The sequence below is a fragment of the Podarcis bocagei genome, assembly GCF_964188305.1.
Source record: "Podarcis bocagei genome assembly, chromosome: 4".
Taxonomy (NCBI): Eukaryota; Metazoa; Chordata; class Lepidosauria; order Squamata; family Lacertidae; genus Podarcis; species Podarcis bocagei.
The window spans coordinates 80,482,684-80,506,502 of NC_138128.1; the positions used below are offsets into that span (position 1 = coordinate 80,482,684).

The window sequence follows — 23,819 nt, forward strand, 5'->3', positions numbered from 1 at the left end:
ATTAAATCCACTCTAAGCCTACGAAAGATACAGAAGATGAAAGTGGAGGCCCTGGGACTTTATGGAACTCAGGAGCTCGAAATAAAGAAGTACAATTGGGGCCTCCACATAGACTTTGATTTTGACTATCAGCAAGACTTAGGCCTTGTGGAAATTCCTCAGCAGTTGCCTTTAAATATGGGAAGAGACTATGGACTGATTGGATTGATTGTTAAGGAAATCTTTCGAGACTCGATGATAGACAAAAAGGACTACCAACAAAACCGGCGGAGAGGGACTAAAAGAGAATTGAGAGCCTCGGATATCCGGAATCCAGGCTAAAAACTGTTAATTTGGACATGTCTCGGGAAAGGACGCAAAGCGGGGAGGGGAGGGAGGGAAGTATCAAATTTAAACAACACTCAAGACCAGGGGGTTTAGTATTAAGAAAGTTATGTAAGAAAAAATGAGAAATCGAGGGAAGAGAATTGGGGTCCAACTTAGGGAAAATTTATTTTTATTTTTTATAAAAGGACTAATATTAAGATGGAAGAAATGCTAACTTGCTGACATAAGTTTGGGAATAGGGATGCAGGGGAGGGGGTGGGGGGAAGTCAAGGACTAGGGTTAGAAAATAAGATTTTCGGGAACTATTTATGTTCGTTGTTTTTTATGTTTGTTTTGGTGTGTTGTTTGTGTTTATATAAAATGCAAAAACCCAATAAAAATATCTAAAAATAAAAAAAAAAAACAAAAGGCATCTGCTGCCCCCCCCCCGGCTATGCCCATGCTTCACTATACTCCATTCTTCAGCAGGGAAAGATCCATGAATGCCACTGTTGCTAACTCACACTCTTGTGTGACTCTGTTCTTCCACAGCACAGTGGTACCTCATGTTACGTATTGGCCCCCTTAAGAATGCTTCAGGTTTTGCGCTCCTCTAACTCGGAAGTAGGTGCCCCTTGTTGCGAACTTTGCCCTGGGATGCGAGCGGAAGTCGTGCTCCGGCGGCGCGGCCGCAGCGGGAGGCGCCATTAGCAAAAGTGCACCTCATGTTATGAATGGTTTCTGGTTACGAACGGATCTCTGGAACAGATTAAGTTTCTAACCGGAGGTACCACTGTAGTTTGCTCACTCTGGCTGTGTGTACTCTTTCCTGTCCAGACAAATGGAGATAACTACCCTCTTTTCACCAATCGGGGGGAAATCTGCTCCTTTGGAAACAGAATATGCCATGCAAATAGCACCTCAAAACATAAGGACATTTAATAAATGTGCAACATGAAAATATAAGAAGCGCCTATTGCATCAAGCCAGTAGCTCATCTGGTCCAGCATCCTCTTCTCACGGTGGCCAAACAGTTGCCTGTGGGAAGCCTCCTCTCTCCTGTGGTTTCCAGCAACTGATATTGAGAAACCCCAAAGTGGAGATAGAACATAGCTACCATGGTTAGTAGCCATTGATAGCCATATCTTCATGAATTTGTCTAATCCTATTTTAAAGCCATTGAAGTTGGTGGCCATCCTATGGGAGCAGATTTCATAGTTTAACTGTGCACTGTGTGCAGAAGTATATATATATTTTTTGCCTGTCCTGAATCTTCCAACATTCAGCTTCAATGAATGTCCCCTAGTTGAAAGACAGAGACAAACCTGTCTCTATCCACATTCTCTACACAATGCATAATTTTGTACAACTCTATCATGTCTCCTCTTATTGATCTTTTATGAAAATGCCAAAATGTTAAAACCTTTCCTCATGGGGAGCTATTCTATCCCATCAATCATTTTTTTTTGTTCTTTTTGGAGCCTTTTCCAGCTCTACACTGTCCTTTTTGAAGTGAGATGACCGGAACAGTACTTAGTATTCAAAGTGTAGTTGCATCATAGATTTGTATAATTGCATTATATCAGCAGTTTCATTTTAAATTCCTTTCCGAAAGTTCCCTAGCATGAAATCTGCCTTTTCTGCAGCTACCCACACACACTGGGTCGGCATCTTCATCAAGCTATTCTCTCCCAACTCCAAGGTTTTGCTCTTGTCAGTTACGTTCAGACATCAAAACCATGTATCCTATGCAAAATTAAGTCTTCTCCCCCTGCATCATTTTTATACTTGTTTACACTGAATTGCATTTTGACATTTTACAACCCATTCACACAACTTTTAGAAATCATTTTGGAGCTCTTCACAATTGTGTTTTGACCATCCTGTACGATTTAGAATCATCAGTTCCTCAGTTCTCACTCTATAAAATGAGTGCATTAATTACCTTGTGCATAAATGAGAAAGAGTTGCTGTGAAATAGATAATAATTATAAACAAAAGTGTGTTACAGCCTGGTGTTGATAAATGCTAGGGCTCTGTGTAATACTACTCTTAGCTTAGCAGTTGGTAATGCAAGAATAATAGAGTGAGCTGCGTGTATTGCTTCTCCCACTTCCTTGGACTCCCTCACACACACCCCTCTAATGGTAGAGAGGAAGGGAGGAAGTTCCACAGTCTGATTCTGATTACTTAACTATTGTAAAGCAACCAGGAGCATTGAATCTGAAATGTTGGTGTTGCCCCTCTACATTCTTCGAGTTAGATTCACAAATGTTAATGAAATACTAACGAGTTGGGCAAATCTTCTGACCCAACGTTCATCTGCGTTAAGTCCTGAGATGACATGATTTAACAAATTGTATGGTCTAACTCAGTGTTTCCCAACCGGTGTTCCGCGGCACACTACTGTGCCGTGAGACATCGGCTGGTGTGCCGTGGGAGGGAGGCGGGCGAGAGGCGGCGGCGGCGAGGATCCGGCGGGGGCGGGGGTGGGGGGAGCGGGGGCCGTCGCGCGCAACCGAACTCACTTGGCGCGCTGCCGGCTTGTCCTCCTTCAACCCGGGTCGGGCCAGGCCTGCTCACGTCCCCGGATCCCCTAGCAGCAGCCGCACGCTCTCCAAAAGCGCAACGCTGCGCGCAACCGCTCGGCCAGCTGGTGCTCTGCGACTCCGCCCTTTCCCCTCCCAGCGCCAGAGGGTTCGCGCGACCGCAGCTGTTCCCTTTCGCAGCGCGCGGGAAACAATTCCAGGCCGATTGCCTTGTGCCGAAAAGCACCGCCTCTCCTTCCAGCTCAGGCCCGGGCCGCCGGCTCCCCGAATGACGTCACGGGGGCGGGGCTTTAATGGTGGTGTGCCGCGAGATTTTTTTCCGGTAAACAGGTGTGCCGTTGCCCAAAAACGTTTGGGAAACACTGGCCTAACTTATCATTCTACACTTTCACTCTTCAAACACTTTCCCATAACTATAGCTGGGGTTCCCCCCCCCCCCCAGCAGATATGTCACGTCTACCCCATTCAAAATCTTAGAAGCCAGTTCCACAGATTAAAATTCGCAGAGCACATGGGGTCATGCCCTATGTTTTTAATATCTTGCACCCTTAAAAATGTGTCGACAATCAATTGATTTCTCTCCTCTTCATCCCAAACACCCCCTCCAAAACCCAGCCCTATCTAATTCAAAATATTTGTTTCCCTTAAATATTCTGATAGTTCTTTGTTTAATTGTCTGGAATGTCGCTGGCATACAAAGAAGGCTGAAAGTTGTAACACCAAGTTTTCTTGCACTGTGGGTATGCAAGAATTTGTGTGCCTCATTCTTCTGAATTACTTAATATTTTATATAGCGACACTGAACTGCAAAACAACGGCTTTTAACATTTTATCCTTAAATAAAGTCCTTCACTGTTTTGTCTGTAGGGGATGGCAGGAGGGGGAGATTGCTTACTGAAGGAGAAGACAGTATTCTTATGCTAATCCAGTCTGTGGATAAGGAGCAATGCAGCCATGCAAACAATGGAAGTGGAGCCAGAAAGTCTGCTGTGTAGTCTAGCACGCCTTGAAAAGCATATGAGACAGGGCGCCTAGGGCTGCTTAAGGGGAGGGGCCCAAGAAAAGGGGAGCGCTTTACTCCAAGTTATTTTATGGAACTGGCAGATGACCAAAGAAAGGAACCTTACTACGTAGACAGAGAGAATTAAGATGAGGGGGATGAGAGAAAGGAGTTTCTGAAATCTGCTTTTCAGTTCTCATAGACCAAAACCCTAGCTTTGGCTTTATTTAATGTATGGCTGCAATTGAACCCTCAAATTCAGCTTGAAAAGATTTTGACATAAAACTATAAATATTATTTTATAGTTTATTTTAAGAGAAGATGCTGACTTTGAAGAGGGTTTTGTTAGATTTACATGGTTAAAATATCTGATCACACAAATTACTGACCAGCAAAATGCCCAATTCTGCTAATTGCCTTTATATTTAACTTCTGGCAGTGTTTTATTTAATTTATTCATACTCAACCTTTCAAAATCTTCATCTGCACACTCTATACAGTTAGAAATGAGGCATACCATCCAGCTGGAGTTCTACTTAAGTGGCTTACCTATTCCTGAAGGAATGAATGTTGTAATCTAAAGTTATCAGCTTGCTTGTCTTGCTAAAGAATGATAGCAAGCATTTCTTCTTGGCTTATTATCTTTTCAGTATTCTAATACTAGGTAGTAAAAGCGAGATGATGAATTCTTAAAAGAAATACCAATTGTATAGCAAATTAATATCCTTTTTTGAACGCTATGATTTCTCTGCACAAGGGGCAATAAAGTGGGCACCTGGAGAACTCATTCTGTAACATAATACTAACATTTATTAATGGCAGTTGGCAATTCACCATACTTTAAAGGGAGGGCTGTTTAAATTCCATAGGTAAGGTATAAGTATCATAAATAAATATGAACCTGCAGCAGATTATTTTGGTGGTTTTATTTAAGTGTTCAGTTTTCAGTATGTACAGTGGCACCTCGGGTTAAGAACTTCTGGTGGTCCGTTCTTAACCTGAAACTGTTCTTAACATGAGGTACCATTTTTACTATTGGGACTCTCGCTGCTGCTGCGCCGCCGTCGTGCGATTTCTGTTCTCATCCTGAAGCAAAGTTCTTAACCCGAGGTACTATTTCTGGGTTAGTGGAGTCTGTAACCTGAAGCGTCTGTAATCCAAGTTACCACTGTATTGAATTTTATGAAGTGAGGGGCTTCAAGTTCAGAAGTTATCTGTCAGTGGGCAACAACACTGAGCGAATGGAAGTTATCTCTGCCACCTTTTCCCTGACTACAGTCATACCTTGTGTTACAGACGCTTCTGATTGCGCATTTTCAGGTTGCGCACCGTGCCAAACCTGGAAGTACCGGAACGGGTTACTTCCGGGTTTCGGCGCATGTGCAGAAACACAAAATCGTGCTTTGCATAGAAGCGCTAGATTGTGACCCGCACGGATCACGTTCGCAACCCAAGCGTCCACTGTACTTCACTGACAAAAGCTCCTTCACAGGGCAAAGGAAGTGCCTCTCTCCAGCTCAGCATGGCTGCCAGGCAGCCATGTTTAATGAACAGCACTATCTTCTTTGTTCTTGCCTCCTACCCACCCTCCTCACTAAGGAAAAAAATCCTCTGCGAGACAAAGGGAGTGCCAGCTGTGTTAGCTCCATGTGGCTGGTGGGCAACAACAGCTGAGTGATGACAGGTTGCCTTGGGGATGCCAAGGTATGGCAGCCCCCAATCTAAGCAACTTATACACTGGATGACAGTAAACCCACCAACAAATCACAGAACATGTCTGCAGGCACAGAAGTGACATATGAATAGATCACAGAATTTTAGAGTTGGAAAGGTACCCTTAGGATCATCTAGTCTAACCCCCCTGCAATGCAGGAATATGCAGCTGTCACAAATTGATGATGGTTTTCAGTGGATCCTTTGTCAAAATAAGGAGCACCTGTAAGGATCTGTGATTTGATTAGTGGGGAAAGAAACCATGAAAAACAGTATATAGCATTCAGACTATTCTAATGAATCTGGCATGCGCACTTACACTCACATTCTTTTTCCCTTTCTTGATTTTCTTCCTTTTCCCTCTCTCCTGACGCTTGTAGCACCGTACATTCCCCACAGTGGCACCTGCCCTGTGGAACGCCCTCCCAGCAGATGTCAAGGCAATAAGCAACCATTTTACTTTTAAAAGACAACTGAAAGCGGCCCTGTTTAGGGAAGTTTTTAATGTTTGATGCTGTATTGTTTTTAATATGCGGTTGGAAGCTGCCAGAGTGGCTGGGGAATAAATAAATTACTACTACTACTACTACTCATTTTTACTTCATTTTTCCCTCCCCTTTCCCTCCTCATTCAGTTACTCCACTTTCCAGTTACACAAATTCTGATTTGATAATTGAAAATCATATAGAGCTGAAAGAGGAAGTGAAAAAGAGCATTACTCTTCTAACTTTGTTCTTAAGTTCTAGTACTTTCGGAGGGGTGGTGGTGTGGTAACCACCCTCATCACAAAGTGGGTAGTGAGCCAGGGATAGGACACTATTGCGTGTCACATGGAGTATCACATTGGCCACTCCAGTTGTGAACAAACATGGCAATTTAAAATCTTTTAAAATATTCTGAAATACACAGTCCTCTGTTATAGGCAAATTGTTTGTAATGCATTTTATTAATATCAAACAAGTGCATGTAAATCTTACATAGCTGATCCTAAAACATTAAGCCAGTTCATTTTGTTCTTTAAATTGCACCCAGAAACCCTCCTAATCAAAGCATTTCTTTGTTGAACATAGCCTTTTGCACTTTAATTACTTCATTTTCATTTTTATTACAATGATTACATGGCATTGAAACAACTCTGAAATGCTTTTTCCTCTGGCTCTCAGAGAACTCAAATGTCTGAGCATCTTTCAGAATGTATTAGAGAAAAGCTTTAAATGGCCAGGATAAGCAAGGGTTTATTTTAGGAGTATGTGTTAGCCCTTGTTGATAGGGTGAGGTAAAAATCAAGTAAGTTAGTATGCTACATACAGGAAACACAAACGACCAAGGTCTGCCACTCTAGAAGCATAAGCTTAGTGTAACTAAATCCTAGTGGTTTATGCAAGTTAGCTGTGCCACAAGTTATGTGGTAAGGTGAAAAAACACCAGATCATCAGCCAGTTGATCCCCAGGGAAAATTGCAACCTGGCTCCGGATATGGGTCATGAAAGCAGGATTTGCAGCTCTGCCTGCCTGCCTGCAATCTCTGATTCTTCAAGGGGGAAAAGAAAGTAAAAAATAAAATAAAATAATCTTAAAGGCATGGTCATTGCCTTAGGTTCTTACACTTGGTTCTAGATAAACTCCTCATCCTTTATATATAATCAGCTTAATTTTGGATGCTTGGGACCTTTTAGCCCTATTGTTTTTGGGCCATCAGAAGTCAAATGCTCACACATCCAGGAGAAAGTCCAGTAATGTTGACTATTACTGGTGTGGGGACCCCATATTTGACAGTCTTTTGTGCTGATTTGTGTGAGTTCACACATTTTACAGTGTCTTGCACCCAAGGAAAGCTTTGGGTTGGATGTGATTCAATGCCACCTTATTGAGGACACTGTCCTGGATCTGTGGGTATATGATTTATGGTGCCCAAAAATATTTTGGGGTCACACACAGTTTCTTAGTCATTCCTACGTTCTTGGACTATATTTGGCATGTGAATGCTATATTTTGACACTGACTTGCACTGAAGGAAAGTGTTGGGCTGGATTCAAATACCATCTTATAAAAGAAATTTGAATGCTTCTTTTGGGATGGTTCAAAACTTACGACGGGACGTACAGCCCAACTTATTAATTTTTAAATTGTTATCTGAGGTCATTGTGCATTCATGACCATTACACATGCACAACAATTTTGACTGGGGAAAATTATTCTGGAACTGAAAGGAGACAATCTGCCAGTCATGGAAACGTGATTCAGGGATATAAAAACTTTAGGTCACTTTTTTAAAAGGTTTTCTAAATAAGAATCGATTCTGTGACAATATTCAGGGCTGTGTACAGTCTGAAATGGCACAATAAAGCAAATGTAAAATCAATACAATAAAAGCTGAAGACTTTTTGAAACAGCAACACTATCCGAGACCTAAAGGCTAAAATACTCATTGAGACTTTTAAAAGAAGCTTTAGGTGGAGATATTCTGGATAACTATTATACTCTGTGCATAGCCCAACGTTGAATATGCATCAATTGCTGTATCCACAGATAGGCTATTCCATTGCAGTGGTTCTATTTCTTGTAGTGAGGAAGCTGCTTTGTTTCTTCATTACTAAGAAGTCACAGATGTGTGAAAAGTAGGCCACAGGTCGAAGGCTGCATGCCCCCTGCATGCGCAAATTGAAAGTGACAGACACCTCTATGCTCTGCCAGTAATTTGCCTCCATGTTAAATGCCTATGAAGCAGTAATTAAAATGAAAAGTTCTTGGGTCCTGCCAACAGACAGATTGAGTTATTTATGGTAGAAGCAGCCACTAACAGTAATTGCAGCACATCCTTGAACAAATACAAGTTTTTTCATTCAAGAATAGCGCCAGGCTGACAGGGGTCAGGAGGTCAAGCCCACTCAAACAAGAGGCCAAAGAAAGGCAAAATCAGTGTTCTGTTCATCTTAACACAGAATCTGTATTGTCTATATTAACTACCTAGGTGTCCAAATTGCTGTTTATTCCTCTGAGACCTAGTTAGGCCCTATTAATCATTTCGAAAACATCACTGTGAGATTACTAAAAGCTGCTACATTTTAATATAACCATGTTTGCCCACTTTGTTTCTGAAGTGTACTTCAAAGTGGTAGAGCAAATTTTACTGCCTTCCTTTTTATGCAGTTGAGCAAACATTGGAAAAGTGTTTCCTAGACAGCTTTGTATTTAAAGAAAAATCTTTTTTTCTAGTAGATGTTTGTGCACTGGTGTGTTAGAATGGAATTATTATCATTCTTTTAAAATTCTAAGTTCTACAGCAATTTCACATTTTTAGCTACATAGATGTTATCAATCAGCTAGTTGTCAACTATTAATTTTAAAATGTTGTATAGTTATCCAATGGATTAAAATACAAATAGGTCATATTTTAGTCTTTTAAATATACTTGTACATGTTTTATCACTTCAAGCTTTTACTGTATCTTGTCCATTTGATACCCTCCTACCGTTTTCAGGGTTTGGGGAATTTGCATAATTTTATTCTTCTGTTCAAAAATGCAATTTTGTTTTGTTTCTTTTTTCCAGAAAACAAATTGGAATAATTAAACCATTGCTTCAACTGGCCACCAAGTCTTCTAGCAGATTTTGCTAAACAGTCCAGCTTAGAACTTGTCAAGCAGCAGGGCAGTTTGCCAAAGTTGACAGTGCACAGGAAGGATTTATATTCGAACAATGATTTGTCTGAAAGTTTACATCAGATTGCTGGGGTTCTATGCAGTCATCATTTCTCAGGTTCAAGGTAAAGTCATACTTGTAAAACGTTTGAAAAAGAAAGTTTTTTGATGTATGGAATGTTCATGTGCATAGCCAACATTTTATGTTTTAACTGCAGTCAGAAATAAATGCAGATAAGCTGCTGTAGTTTTTGAAACGTAGAAACAACATGAAAGCTGTTGAAATGGAAGACTTTTTGTGCACACCTGAGAATGGTTTCCATCTTTTTCAGCAACTCTCAAACCCTCTGCTTTGAAACAAAAAACATCAGTTACATTTTTACAGAAAGGGAGATTTCTAACACAACTTTCATACAGAGTCTATGAAACTGTCTGTTGTTAACAGGACATGCTGCCTACCTTTTAGTACTATGATCCCACTTTATTGGTAATATATAAGAGCTGGTTACCAAGAAGCAGGCTTTCTTGGTTAGTCTTCTATTTCAAAACCAGTACTTGGGGGGGGGGGTTTAACTATAATAGACCTTAGTACTGAAAGCTGGAAAAATGTTTTGATTTGGTACATGCTTCTTAATTGACTTTCAATGACATGTTAAGATTTTGCTATAAAAAAATATTCCATGCTCTGTTTGATGTTTTAATTTGTTGGAAGCCTCCCAGGCTGGAGCAACCCAGTTAGATGGGTGGCATAATAATAATAATAATAATAATAATAAGAAGAAGAAGAAGAAGAAGAAGAAGAAGAAGAAGAAGAAGAAGTTGTTATTATTTATGCAGTTCATACTAAACTCAATGATAAAATTCCTTTGTATTTTAAATGGTGCAGCATTTGCATCTGTTGACTAATTTCCATCTCTATGGACAGTCTTATTCAGTGAAAGCTTCAGATATTTCTGAGTTAATGTGGCGGCTATAATATTTTTAGACGAAAGACCCTAAAAGAAAAAGGGCACAGGGCACTTAAGGAATCTAAGCTGTCAAGTTCTTTCCTCACACAGGGAAGATTACCTAGTGAATGCACACGCTGCTAGTCAGAAGAGTCTGCTAGCCTCCTTTTGACAAGGAGAGAATCAGGGTAGATATGGTTGTTTTTATGAGACTAATTACTTGAGACTAATTGCAAAGTCATTATTCAGGTATAGGCCTCTCTGAATCACTCAGAAGACTATGTAAACTGTGAGCTGAGTCATGGAAAAAGTCAATCAACTGAAATTTATAGGCATAGACGAAGGTTCATTTAAGCGAGAAAGCAAAGATGTTAGAGATATCCAAAGATACCTGCCTGTTTTATTTATTTAAAGTATTTAAATACTGCTGCTCAGTTCAACCTCATTAAGTGGTTCACAAAAGAATATCACAACAGGCATGATTTTAAAAAGTTACAATAAAATGGAAATGCAACTGGTTGTTTAGAAGAAGCAGTAACAACGTTATTTGGCTCCTGGACTCCGTTGAGCATGCTCAGTCCTTGGAGGGCACCATGTTGGTGAAGGCTAACTTAGATTCTGTGCCCATTATGGTAATAGTAATTGAAATAATTTTCTGATTTTATGAATATTTAAGTGTTAGAGGAAACTCAGTTTAATCTGAGAGATGTGGCCTTCCCAACCTGGTGCCCCCCAGATGTTTGGACTGCAACTCTCATCAGCCTCAGCCAGTGCAGCCAATATTCAGGGATGATGGGAATTGTAGTCCAATAACATCTGGAATGCCACAGGTTCCTCACCCCTGCTATAGAAGTATTCCTACGCATGATCCTAAGCAAAGTAGAAGTTTGTACAAACAACCAAATGAAAATTTTAAACACCTTACTTTTTGAGATAATGTCAAAAAAATAGAAATGCATTTGGAATTTATTTCCATAAAATTTCATATAATTATCAGGACAGAACTAACATTTATGTTATTAAAACGTAATTATTGTATTATGCTCAGCTGCCTGCAATATCAGAATGTTAACATTGATATTTCAATTACCTACGCTTATTTATGTTTATGCTTGTTAATTTGAAAGTCAGATTTTTAAAAAATTAAAAAGAAATCTGTGGTGGTTCACTTACAGGTAAATAAGTTTTCAAGTTAGGTTTTAAGTATGCAAATGAGCATTCCAGGTTTGCTTTGGGACCAAAACAGAAGGACTATAAAGGGGCTACTGCAGCCGAGAGTTCTAAACCTTCAGTGTAACCCTGCCTTCCGCAACAAACCATTATGTTTGTATCTACATTATACAGGGCAGAATCTAGACAGCATGCTCCATGGGACAGGGATGAAGACTGATCCTGATCAGAAAAAGCAGGAAGATGGAGTCACCCTAGCTCCAGAGGACACATTGCCCTTTTTGCAGTGCTACTGCTCAGGGCACTGTCCAGAAAATGCCATTAACAATACATGCAAGTAAGTGTTGTGGGCAGAATAAAGACTGTTTCCTCATATGTACAAGTTATAGTAAGGTTAGAGGTTTCAAATATTTTCACCGTCCGTTCTTGTTTCTCAGTTCCCTTGTTCCACCCTTTTTCAGTTCATATACTATTATGGTCAGGTGAAATGACTTTCTGAATTGAGGATTGGTTAAAATCTTTTAATATATTTCTTAGAATTTGGCTATACCTTGTCTGTGGCCTCTGAGGAGACACAAACATGGTTTCTGTACCTGCAGAAAATTTCATTCAGGAAACCTACTGTCTTCCAAGGTACCTTTTTAGTGGCAATTACATTGGTGAGGAGTGTGATGATGAGTGTGAGTTATAAGTGTGCTCCAAGTGTTGAGCTCCCATATTTGACTCCCATACACCAGATCAGAGTCGTACTGAAACCAGATATTTGTTCTTTCCCAAGGTTGCCTCTTCGTTCCACCACAATGAGGCCATTGTCTTCCGTAACCTAGCTTCAGAGTTTTGAATGTTTATTTTTCCAGAACCAAAAGCTTCTTGAGTAGTCTGGATCTGTTTATTTGTTATGAGGGTGCCAGACCCAACATTTCGCCCACTAGTATCTTCAATGGTTCACCCCTGCCTATGCCTACAGACCTCCAAAGTTCCCTACTCCAAAGTGAAGCCAGAGCTGTAGTGACTTCTATGGTATTCCTCTAAGGTCCACTGCTGGACCTCCACCATGCTGCTACTTGGCTACAACCTTTGGTTTTCATCTGTAATCTGCTTGATTACAAGGCAAATGGAACTGAGCAATGTCTTTTGGAAGGGCTACACTTGCGTCCTTGACCTCATCATATCTTTCCTGCCTCTAGTAAGCTAGCTTGCTTTACTACCCCTATGTGTGCAATAGCACAGAGACCACAAAGAACGGGTTGCTTACTTGTAACCTGAGACTTTCCAATAGTCATCTGTGCAGACACACAACCCACTCTCTTTCTCCACAGTAGATGTAAGTATGGTTGTTATCTACTGCATAGGGCTGTGGTTTTTGAACTGAGCAAGAATGCAGGAGCTCTGTCCCTGAATGCGTGAGCATGGAAGGTGGGGGCAGGGCACTTGCCAAATCTCTAGACTAGCTTACATGTCTGCACATGTGTGTCTGCACAAATAACAACTCAGAGAACTACAGGTACAGCTAAACAACCTGTTCTTCTTGCATAGCATAAGGGGAATCTGATTTGGTCAAATCATTTGTCACATTAGAATTGTTGCTTTTTATTGCCCTCTAGTGTTTGTTTTTTATATAGTTTCTATATCCAAGTATTACGTTCATGTAGTTGATAAATCTAGTAGATATAATTTTTAAGATGGAAAACCCATCAAATAATTTTGAAGGCATATGTTTTGATTGGTCATAAATGTCCTATTAAATGTTATTAATACTGAATTGAAAGATTTCTTACTTTTTTATTAGTGACCCGACGGGGCCGTTTTACCTTTAGCTGCCTTGAATCTCCAGGCATTCAAAGGCTGAAATCTCAAGTACAGCTAATGGGAAACAAAGTCTATTGAAATCAGTGATACCTGTTTATGTGTGGATAGGATGAGAATGAAAAAAGAAAAAGAAAGAAAGAAAGTGGGAAAAGTCCTGTGGCACCAAATTTTAATGATATCTATTTGGTGGAACAGACTTGGATCTTGGCACATATGTTGAGGGAGATTAATCTAGACTTCATTACTTAATTTTGTGCTTGAGAGTAATTGAAGAGCCGTATTTCAGTTGGCTTCTCTTAAAAACAGTTCAAATTATGAGATGCAATCAGAGAAACTTCCCAATTTTTGAAAACATTGAATTGTTGTTTGCTTAATTACTAGGCATTGAATAAGAATTGGTTTAAGTGCTGATTTTTGCAGGCAATAGATGATTGATTTTCCATGGGTATGTACAATATTTTCAGTGTCACATGATAGGCATGACTAACGTATAGGAGGAGTCTTAAAGGTTTTTTCATAATTAGCATTAATCTTGGAATGTAGTATTCAGGAATAGTTCATCTCCCTGGAGTACCTCCCTGGAGTACCTACCATGACTTTGCCACACCATTAAGTAAATCCAACCCTGTTTTATCTGTTCTGAAGTCCCTTGTTTCCTTTGAGTGCAGTATCATGAGTGCCATGTGTCCATTATACTGGAAGGAAGAATACAAGACAATAATCTAATAGATATAAATAGGTTGGTTGAATGCAGAACAGTACACGGAGAATTGAAGTCAATTCATCTGTTCCAGAACTAATGGACATTGCTTTGCCATAATCGAAGAAGAAGAAAATGGCGAAATTACACTTGCTTCAGGGTGCATGAAGTATGAAGGCTCAGACTTCCAGTGCAAGGTATTCCAACTGTCTTCTGTTGCATGTGAACCCAGGCAGCTCCTCACACTTAATTCCAACGTTTGCTGTTCATGCAAGTAATTTGCTCCAAAAGCCTAAAATTGGGAGATTTATTTCTTTGCCAGTTTTATCGTTTCAAACATTAATACTTTGTCTTAAAATCTTTACAGCAATCTACTTAGCAAAAATCTACATAGCTTTAATCTTTCCCTTTGTTGTAACTTATGTAGCTATAGAGGGTTGTTCAGAGAATACTTGTGACAAAATATGCATCATTTCTTTTTCTCTATAGGACTCTCCAAAAGCACAACCACGACGGACAATTGAATGCTGTCGGACAGATTTCTGCAATCGAGATTTGCAGCCCACATTACCTCCTCCCATAAGTCCAGGTATGGTGCTTCCTAGTATTTCCAGAGTATGGTTTGAAGGTATGTGAGACCACCACCTGCTGAAGATGATCAGGCTGGATCTGGTTAGTGCCTGGATGAGTGTCCACCTGGGAAATACGTGCATGTCACACAACCTTGGTTTCTGCAGCAGAAAAAAATTTGGACCATAAATGGAAGAAAATGAATAAATATTCCACAGGCAGGATCCTTAGGGATGTGAACCAGGTTTTTGCATGGGCACTAGGATTTCTGTCACAAACCCTTCCCACTAGTCCCCTTGACTGCAGCAGCTAAACCCAAAGCAGCATACAGCATCAAAAAGTTGGTTTATTTCAGCATAAACATAATGGGAGATAAAAAGTCTGGGGAAATAGAACTATCTTTGCTTGGCACCAAAAAGATGTTGGAATAGATACTGGGTGAATTCCAAAGATGGTGTCACAGCCAATAAATCCCTCTCTCCAACTACCAGCTGCATAGCCTCAGGCAGACAGAAGACTAGTTATGAGGGAATGCTACCCTTGGGGTAAATTCTCCCTCCCACTCCTGATGTAGATGTTAAAGGGGATGGCAGAAAGGAACCCTTTGGAGCCCCATAGTATAAATGCCAGTCACACTGCTGATTCTAGAATCAGCCCTCTGTCATTTTATGTACTATATTTATTACAACTAAATATACAAGTCATTTCATATGAGGATCTCAGTACAGACCAAGTTGCCTTTTCTTCCTTTGGATGCGATAGAACCAAATTAGCTGTGTTTGCTGTTCTGCCCATGCTGATACTTTGCATTGACTATCATATTTGTTCATCACCCCAACCAAGATTGAGGAGCTTGGAGACCTTAAAGTGATTATAGCATCTTGACAGGCAAACTGACATGTTGCCAGTCAAGAGATCACTACCGCTATTCTCATTAGGCTACCAAAAAAACTATCCAGCCCCCTCAAGGGGCTCCAGAGGATCATTAAAAATTTAGGATGCTGCTTGCTGTTTGGAAAGCATTTTTATGGATGTGCGTGAGGACCTGCCCCCAAGCTATCGGCATTGTTCGGGCTCATTTGTGAATGAGGAAGTCCCTGGTTCAAATTTCAGCTCTGTCATGAACTCACTAGGTGGCCTTAGGCAAGCAACTCACTCTTGGTATCTTCCCTCCCATCTGCAACATGGAAATTAATAGTACTAACTTGACTTACAAGTTTGTTGTAAGGATTTCAGATAATGCACGGGAAGTGCTTTGACCACTTGAAAGTGGTAATGTTAATTATCGTGATCATTATCATCACAGTCATCAGCGTTGCTGCCTTCAGCAGTCTCCCCACCACTTTCCTGATTTTTCACCAGACTCAACTTTGCTTTAATTCACACCCCCGAAAAGCGTGTACAGTGGTGCCCCGCAAGACGAACGCCTCGCAAGACGGAAAACCCGCTAGACGAAAGGGTTTTCCGTTTTGGAGGCGCTTCGCAAAACGAATTTCCCTATGGGCTTGCTTCGCAAGACGAAAGCCCATAGGGAAATCTCTGGGACAGCGGGGAAGCGCAGCGCATTTAGAAGCGCTCGGGGAAAGCAGCGCACTTCGCTGCTTTCCCCGGAGTGCTTTTAAATGCGGGCGGCTGGGAGGGAATCCCTTGGCCCCCCGCGGGACTTCCCGAAGCTCTTTTTAAGTCCGGCGGGGGGCCAAGGGATTCCTTCCCAGCCGCCTGCGTTTAAAAGCACTCTGGGCAAAGCAGCGCACTTCGCTGCTTTCCCCGGAGTGCTTTTAAATGTGGGCGGCTGGGAGGGAATCCCTTGGCCCCCCCGCGGGACTTCCCGAAGCACTTTTGAAGTCCGGCGGGGGTCCAAGGGATTCCCTCACCGCCGCCCGCCTTTAGAAGCGCTCGGGGGAACACCTGCCCCAGCCACCCCACTTCGGAACGCTGTTCCGAAGTGGGGCGGGGGGCGGGGACACCTGCCGCCGCCGCCCCACTTCGGAACAGCTTTCAGAAGTGGGGCGTGGGGGCGGGGACACCTGCCGCCGCCGCCCCACTTCGGAACAGCTTTCCGAAGTGGGGCGGGGGGGGCGGGGACACCTGCCGCCGCCGCCCCACTTCGGAACAGCTTTCCGAAGTGGGGCGGGGGGGCGGGGACACCTGCCGCCGCCGCCCCACTTCGGAACAGCTTTCCGAAGTGGGGGGGGGCGGGGACACCTGCCGCCGCCGCCCCACTTCGGAACAGCTTTCCGAAGTGGGGCGGGGGGGCGGGGACACCTGCCGCCGCCGCCCCACTTCGGAACAGATTTCCGAAGTGGGGCGGGGGGGGCGGGGACACCTGCCGCCGCCGCCCCACTTCGGAACAGATTTCCGAAGTGGGGCGGGGGGCGGGGACACCTGCCGCCGCCGCCCCACTTCGGAACAGCTTTCCGAAGTGGGGCGGGGGGGCGGGGACACCTGCCGCCGCCGCCCCACTTCGGAACAGCTTTCCGAAGTGGGGCGGGGGGCGGGGACACCTTCTGAAGGCGGGCAGGGGGCGAAAGTCTTTGTCCCCCCTGCCTGCCTTCCCAGGGGCTTTTAAATCGCCCCGGACAGCGGAGAAGTCCTCCGCTGTCCGGGGCGATTTTAAAATGCCGCCCGCCAGCATTTTAAGATAGCCCCGCACAGCGGAGAAGTCCTCCGCTGTCCCAGGGTTTTTTAAAATGCTGGGGGTGGGAAGAAAAGCCCTTGTCCCCCCCCCCAGCCTTCAGAAGAGGTCCGGGGACAGACTGTCCCCGGACCTGGTCTGAAGGCGGTTTCCCTAGGAACGCATTAATTGATTTTCAATGCATTCCTATGGGAAACCGTGCATCGCAAGACGAAAAAACCGCAAGACGAAGAGACTTGCGGAACGAATTAATTTCGTCTTGCGAGGCACCACTGTATTTATTTCCTGGTGCAGTAATAAGAAAGTAGTAAGCATAACCTGTACCTTAACTCCCCCCCCTTGCTTCTCTAACTTGTTTTTCAATAGTTATTGTGTTTCATCAGAGGAAGCTAAACCAAGCTGGATTGTCAGAGGAGTGGTAGTGGAAAATGTCCTGTAAATCACGCACTGAAGTCTTACTGCATTTGATTAAAAAGAATGAGTGAATTCTTAAAAATAAAAATGGGGAGTTTTGTAATATAGAACCAGAAAAGCACTTCGTATGACTTGATGTTCACAGAATTAACAAAATCTGACTCACGTTTCTAGCACACGAGTACAGGAGCCCTATCCTTGGGGATCCCGCATGCCTACTGATTAAAAGGAGGCCTTCCACACAATTGCTGTATATGTAGCTATGTAAGAGTTGCAACGGGCAGTGTGGGGATGGATAGCTTTCCAATATTCCCTAAGTTTGTCTCATATTTCCGAGAGATAAATTTACCTTTCATTTTAATTATATTAATAGTTTGTTCCTTTATTTAGGTGGCATCTTTGATGGCAGCATACGTTGGATGGCTGCATTTATTTCTATGGCAGTCTGTATAATAGTTATGATCATCTTATTTAGCTGTTTCTGCTACAGGTAAAAATCTTGTTGGGTGATATCCTATTTTTCATGCATAGCGTATTGCAGATTTGTTGCTAACTAGTTAGATCACTAAGAATGTCTGGAGGTATTCTAGAATCAAACACAGTTTGATTTGCATCACTGTGAAAATAGTCATATGTATGGAAACCAATCTGACGTGAAGCTTCACACAGACAGCTCACTATTGTGTGCACTCTACATATACTGGAATATAGGGGTGTGTTTCAAGCATATGGCTTTGTCCCCACCCTGCATTTAGCACCCTCTAGGTACTTTTGGACTACAGCTCCCATCAGCCCTTGCTAACATAGTTAATGATTCGAAACATCTGGATGTCACCAAGATGGGGAAGACTGATTTAGAGCACTGCATGTGATCTGGGGTATACCCTTTTCTATGGCAGTCAGTCTATTTATGGTTGTGTTTGCATACATACCATATCACATACATACATACCAGGGGATTGGGCTAGATGATCCTTGGTGTCTCTTCCAACTCTACAGTTCTATGATTCTTTGATTCTATGATCTGATGTTCCATATGCAAGGCGGGAGAATGGGGAAAGCAGAGGAGACTCGGTATTGTGCTCCATCCTGTGCATGCACCAGAGGACTTTGTGAACTGATCCTTAGACTACAATCCTATACACGCATAATTGAGATAAAGCCCCATTGGGACCTACTTTTTAGTAGACATATAGAGGATTGCCCTATTGGCCTAATACAGAGTAAAGATAGCAATCTGAGCAGTATGTGACATTGGCATTTTTAAACCCTATAATTAGGCAACTCTTAGCACGATACTATTTTTGTATCATATTTAGTGTCTTACCTCTGAAACTTGCCATTTGTAACTCATCTTGGTTTTGTTTTTTAAAGCAAAGTTGCAATCTGGCTCAGTCACTTGCTGCATCAGCACTTGAGAGCTTAGAATGGATTATAGCAGCAGCTATGCAACCCACCCACCCACCAGTCATGAAACGTTGCCTCAGTGCCAGCATTGCAGAAAGGCTACAGTGGCACCACAAGCTTATTCATTGTCACACATATTCAGGATTAGGGTGCCACCGTCCTAATTTAGCAATGAATTGTTCAGTTTGATCTGAGTTTAACTCTGTACACAGTAAAATCAGAAGGGGACCTTGAACTTGTGCTCTTCTTCCCACTCTGCTTAGCATGCAGAGAACAAACTGGGAGATCCAACGATTTGATATGTGGGTTTAATATCCAGAGCCAATAACAATACAGGAGACCACAAATTCAAGTGACATTGGCCCCCTCAGTTCAGGTATTCACTTCCGTGTGCTGTTTGCATTTGTCAGGCAAAATTGAAAACCAAGAAATGAAACTATATAGACAACATTTGTTCACTGATGCAAAAATTGATTAAAAAAACCCGCCAGTGTGAAATGTTTTTGGAATTATGGCACTGTATGCATAGTTACTTAAAATAACACCATGTTATATCAAGATGTGTTTTTTCCCCCAGGCATTATTGCAAGTGGGTAGCAAAGAGAGGATGCTATAATCGTGACCTGGAGCAGGGTGAAGCCTTTATTCCGTCTGGCGAGTCACTTAAGGATCTTATTGACCAATCACAGAGCTCTGGCAGTGGTTCAGGACTTCCTCTGTTGGTAAGCCAGTGGTTTACCTGTGCTTCTTCAGCTGAGAGTTCTTTATTTTACAGCAGTCATGTAGTTAACAACTTGCCTGGACTTTTTTGAAGCTGAGTGAGGAGGCTGGCAAGGTGGGATAGATTGTGCAGTCTTTCTTCTCTGGGCCTGTTGAATTTCTATGCTGTCTTCAGAGGACGGTACTTCCCCTCCTCCATGCTTGCCTAGCACTACTAGTCTCCAAGCATTCTAGTTGTTTTTTTTTATAAAAAAAGACACACAACTTATTGGGAAGGCAGTTTTATTTGAGGGGTGTGTGTGGAAATTTAAATACACAATTTGTTTATTTAGAAATAAATCTGAAGAACCTATAAGGGAGAGGTGGACCCTGACCCCAGATCTTTCAGTCCCCTAGGTTGAAGCCACATTAGGTGGAAGGTGGACTCCCTGGGTGGGAGAAAGGAGGCTGCACTATCTCCTCAGTCCCTGCTGGGCAAGTCTTCAGCTAGTCTGTCCTGCTTTCTGCTTAATCCCACAGTGTAGTTCCCCAAACGGGGAAGGTTTCTGGGAAACTGATTCACCAGTCAAAGTAGATCGTCAAACCATTTGGGATACGCAGAGAAAGTATTCAAGAGAGACAGGTTTATAAAGTTAAATAATAGTTTCTGCTAGTTTTTCCTGTACATTTGGAAAATTCAGGTAGGTCCTAAACTACAAGCATGTGGGAGGTCAATGCCTCATGGGAGGTCAATGCCTCCTTTCAGGAAGGAGCAGCTGACATCTTTATACAGAGAAGGGCTTTATTTTTTCCCCGGTTTGGGGAAAAGGGGAGCAGAGGTAGAAATAGCTTGTCCAGTCAGCTCCCGGAGGGCAGAGATTTCAGCCCCTGATTATGGGGAATCGGTGAAAGAAGTTTGTCACAGTCAGATGGGTAGTCTTGGGGACTGCCTCAGCAATGGTCCTTAAATAAGTAGGGCAAAGTACTCAGGGTGTGGGAAGCACATATGACACTGACTGGAACAATTATAGATGGAAACGAGGTGAGTGTGGATGTCTCCTGCCCCTCACTCATCCTAAGCAGGGTTCCTGGAGCCAAGTTATTAGAATACAGGTTCTGGCCAAGTGGGTAAACCAGTTCTTTATGGGGTAAAAAAAAAACCCCAAACAAAAAACCTCACACAGTTTGATCTTAGGTTAAAAGATAAACATTAGATTGTTGAAGACATGTTTATGTCAGAACAGGGTTTTTCTGCACACCGAGTCTTCTCATAGTTCCAGTGAAATTCATTTCATGTTGTGTTGACCCAAGACCAAATATTTCAAATATGTGGATTGGTTCCATAAGCAACAATAAGAAAGAATTCATTTCTTGATCTGGTTATGATTTAGCTTGTTAAATTAGTGGCAGATTTTTGTTTAACTTAACAGCTCCTTTTTAATGAATTGTTTGAGTATCCACTATTTTCTGTGAAAAAGCAATGTCCGAATAAGAGCTTCCAAGCACTTCGTCAGCATCCGTAGAATCACTCAGTGATTTCAGATTTCTTCTTCAGGTCCAGCGGACAATAGCCAAACAAATTCAAATGGTGCGGCAAGTTGGAAAAGGGCGATATGGTGAAGTCTGGATGGGTAAATGGCGGGGTGAAAAAGTGGCAGTGAAAGTATTTTTCACCACTGAAGAAGCCAGCTGGTTTCGAGAAACTGAGATTTACCAGACAGTTCTCATGCGCCATGAAAATATACTCGGTAAGTATATTGAAAACTGTTTTTGGATCAAGATGTAGTGTCATTCTGAGAAGAAAGACAAAACCTGCTAAAATCTGTTAATTATGTAGTTCATCTGCAAAGTAGAAATCCTGTTAAATTGAAAGGGATGACGATGGGTGTTTTTCAGGGTTGTTTTTTATGGAAACTGAACTCTGTAGTATTTTCCAGTCACTTCCATGGCAAAACTCCATTTATCCTCAGCGGAACTACTGCTAAGTTAGGAATCTGAGATTTGTAGTATGTGTAATTTATTTATTTTTCAAATGTATACCCTACTTTCCTGGCTAAGCTGGAGCCCTAGTAATTGAAAACATAAAGCAACAGAACAAATGCTAAAAGCATTATCAAACAATAAAAACAAATCAACAGCAGATTATGAAATTGCCTCTTCAAAGTCAGACTGTACTAAAAAAAAAACACCTGGCAGATTGAGAGGTCTTAATTCTCTTCCTAAAAGACCACAAGTCTTTTAGGCTTGTGTTTTGTTGCCAGGGAGTTAGATGTTTAAATGGGTTGGAATGGTGGAAAAAGCCCCACTCCATGTCACAGAAACGTCTGCTCAATATTCATCCCTGGCACAGTGTTAATTTCACTATTTGTGGGAACATTCAGCACTAACTATGTTTCTAACTTCCGCAGGTTTTATAGCAGCAGATATTAAAGGCACAGGCTCCTGGACCCAACTCTACTTGATTACTGATTACCATGAAAATGGGTCATTGTATGACTTCCTGAAGTGTACCACTCTGGACAACAGATCTCTGCTCAAACTGGCTTACTCTGCTGCTTGTGGCCTGTGCCATTTGCACACAGAGATATATGGAACGCAAGGCAAGCCTGCTATTGCACACAGAGACCTGAAAAGTAAAAATATCTTGATAAAGAGAAATGGGACTTGCTGTATTGCTGATTTGGGCCTAGCTGTCAAATTCAATAGGTAGGTAATCCAATCCTATCCTTTGTAAACTCATGGAGGTCTCTGTGCACAAATCTGAAAAGTGTGATGGATTCATTTGGCTGGTTCACAACTGCAGAATCTTTGTGCATAACAGGAATGTTCCCGAAAGAATAAATATTTTCTTTGCAAAAGTGGACTTGGGAAAGAATAATTGAGACAAGGTATAGCCACAAAATGTTCTTGGACTAGAGATCTCGGAATGTCACGCACACAAAAATAAATTACCCTTCTTTTAAAGAAGAGGGAGACAAATGTTGTTACTGTTCAGCATTCTATTCTTCCGTGGCAGTTTCAGACACTTCACTCCCTTTAATGCTCAGTTTGAAACAAATTGAACTGACAGCTATAAATTGCATCCAATATGCATTCATCTACAAATAGTTTACTTCATAAAAATTCTCCATGCAGGCTGTTTAAAAGACTCCTTACTCCTGTGATCTTCACATTAGCAGGCAGGTTGGTTATGCTAGTCTTTATTTAGCAGATTTATAACCTACTACTTAAGATATTTTCTGAACAAGACAGCTTGCAAGGTACACATCCAAAAATAACCAATAAAATATAATGCAATAAATGATTTAAAATATCTTCCTAGTAATACTGTTCAGAGCCATCACAAAAACAACAAATAACCCAGTATAACTCAAGAGTACCAAAAAAAGACCATATCACCATTTCTATGGCTCATCTTACAATTAGCCACTGAAGATCATGGCAAAGAGGTGGGTCTTAAAGGCCCATTTGAAAGTATTGGTGGATGGGATTTGCTGCTATCACGCAGTACAGTGGTACCTCAGGTTGTGAACGGGATGCGTTCCAGAGCTCTGATCAGATCCCGAGGAATTCGCAATCAGAGGTGCCGCTTCTGCGCATGCGCACAGCGTGGTTTAGCACTTCTGCGCATGCGCATGCAGCGAAACCCAGAAAAATACTTCCGGGTTTGCCACGTATATATCCCGAAGGATACGTAACTGGAGGTGAACGTAAGTAGAGGTACCACTGTATTGAGTTCCGCAACTGCGGGGCCACCACCAAAAAGCATCTATTCTGTGTGTGTCAGTCATCTATCTGGTAGCCATTGGCAGCTAGGAAGTGAGTGCATGGAATTCCACCCAGGTTTGGGGCTGTTGAAGCAGCAACACAGCACTCTTCTCACCAGCCCAGTCAGCTTCTATGCTGCCTGCAGAGTACGTTGCATCCCTTCCTCTGTGGACACTACGGAAGCCAAACTGGCTGGCAAAGCACTCCGCTAGCCAAATCAGCTTTTCTGCAACTGCCACCTGCTTCCTTTGCTAGGAATGCTTGTGGGCCTCATGGACCCTTCTAGCCGGCACCTTTTTTATTTTATTAGTCTGCTTATTGCTCATAAAACGAACATTTTTGCAAGCTGATATTTTCTAGGGGCTTAGTACCAAGGCTGTGTTACACTGTTTAAAAAACACACTAGTTTAACAACTGAAGGAAAAAGCTTCATTACTGTAGCTGCTACTTCTTGTTGCATGCTAGTTTTACATGATTTCAACCATACAACAT

At 42.1% G+C, this 23,819-nt stretch overlaps 1 protein-coding gene across 1 annotated transcript in view; it reads left to right on the plus strand.

Moving 5' to 3' along the window:
* Positions 1 to 23,819, plus strand: part of BMPR1A (bone morphogenetic protein receptor type 1A) — a 61,433-nt gene that overhangs the window by 30,471 nt on the left and 7,143 nt on the right. Inside the window, exons 3-10 of the mRNA XM_081192055.1 lie at positions 9,120 to 9,333; positions 11,500 to 11,662; positions 13,929 to 14,031; positions 14,324 to 14,423; positions 17,844 to 17,943; positions 19,438 to 19,582; positions 21,115 to 21,307; positions 21,968 to 22,265. Of these exons, the coding sequence (XP_081048181.1) occupies positions 9,267 to 9,333; positions 11,500 to 11,662; positions 13,929 to 14,031; positions 14,324 to 14,423; positions 17,844 to 17,943; positions 19,438 to 19,582; positions 21,115 to 21,307; positions 21,968 to 22,265 (1,169 nt within the window). The 5' untranslated portion in view covers positions 9,120 to 9,266. The remainder of the gene's footprint in view (positions 1 to 9,119; positions 9,334 to 11,499; positions 11,663 to 13,928; positions 14,032 to 14,323; positions 14,424 to 17,843; positions 17,944 to 19,437; positions 19,583 to 21,114; positions 21,308 to 21,967; positions 22,266 to 23,819) is intronic.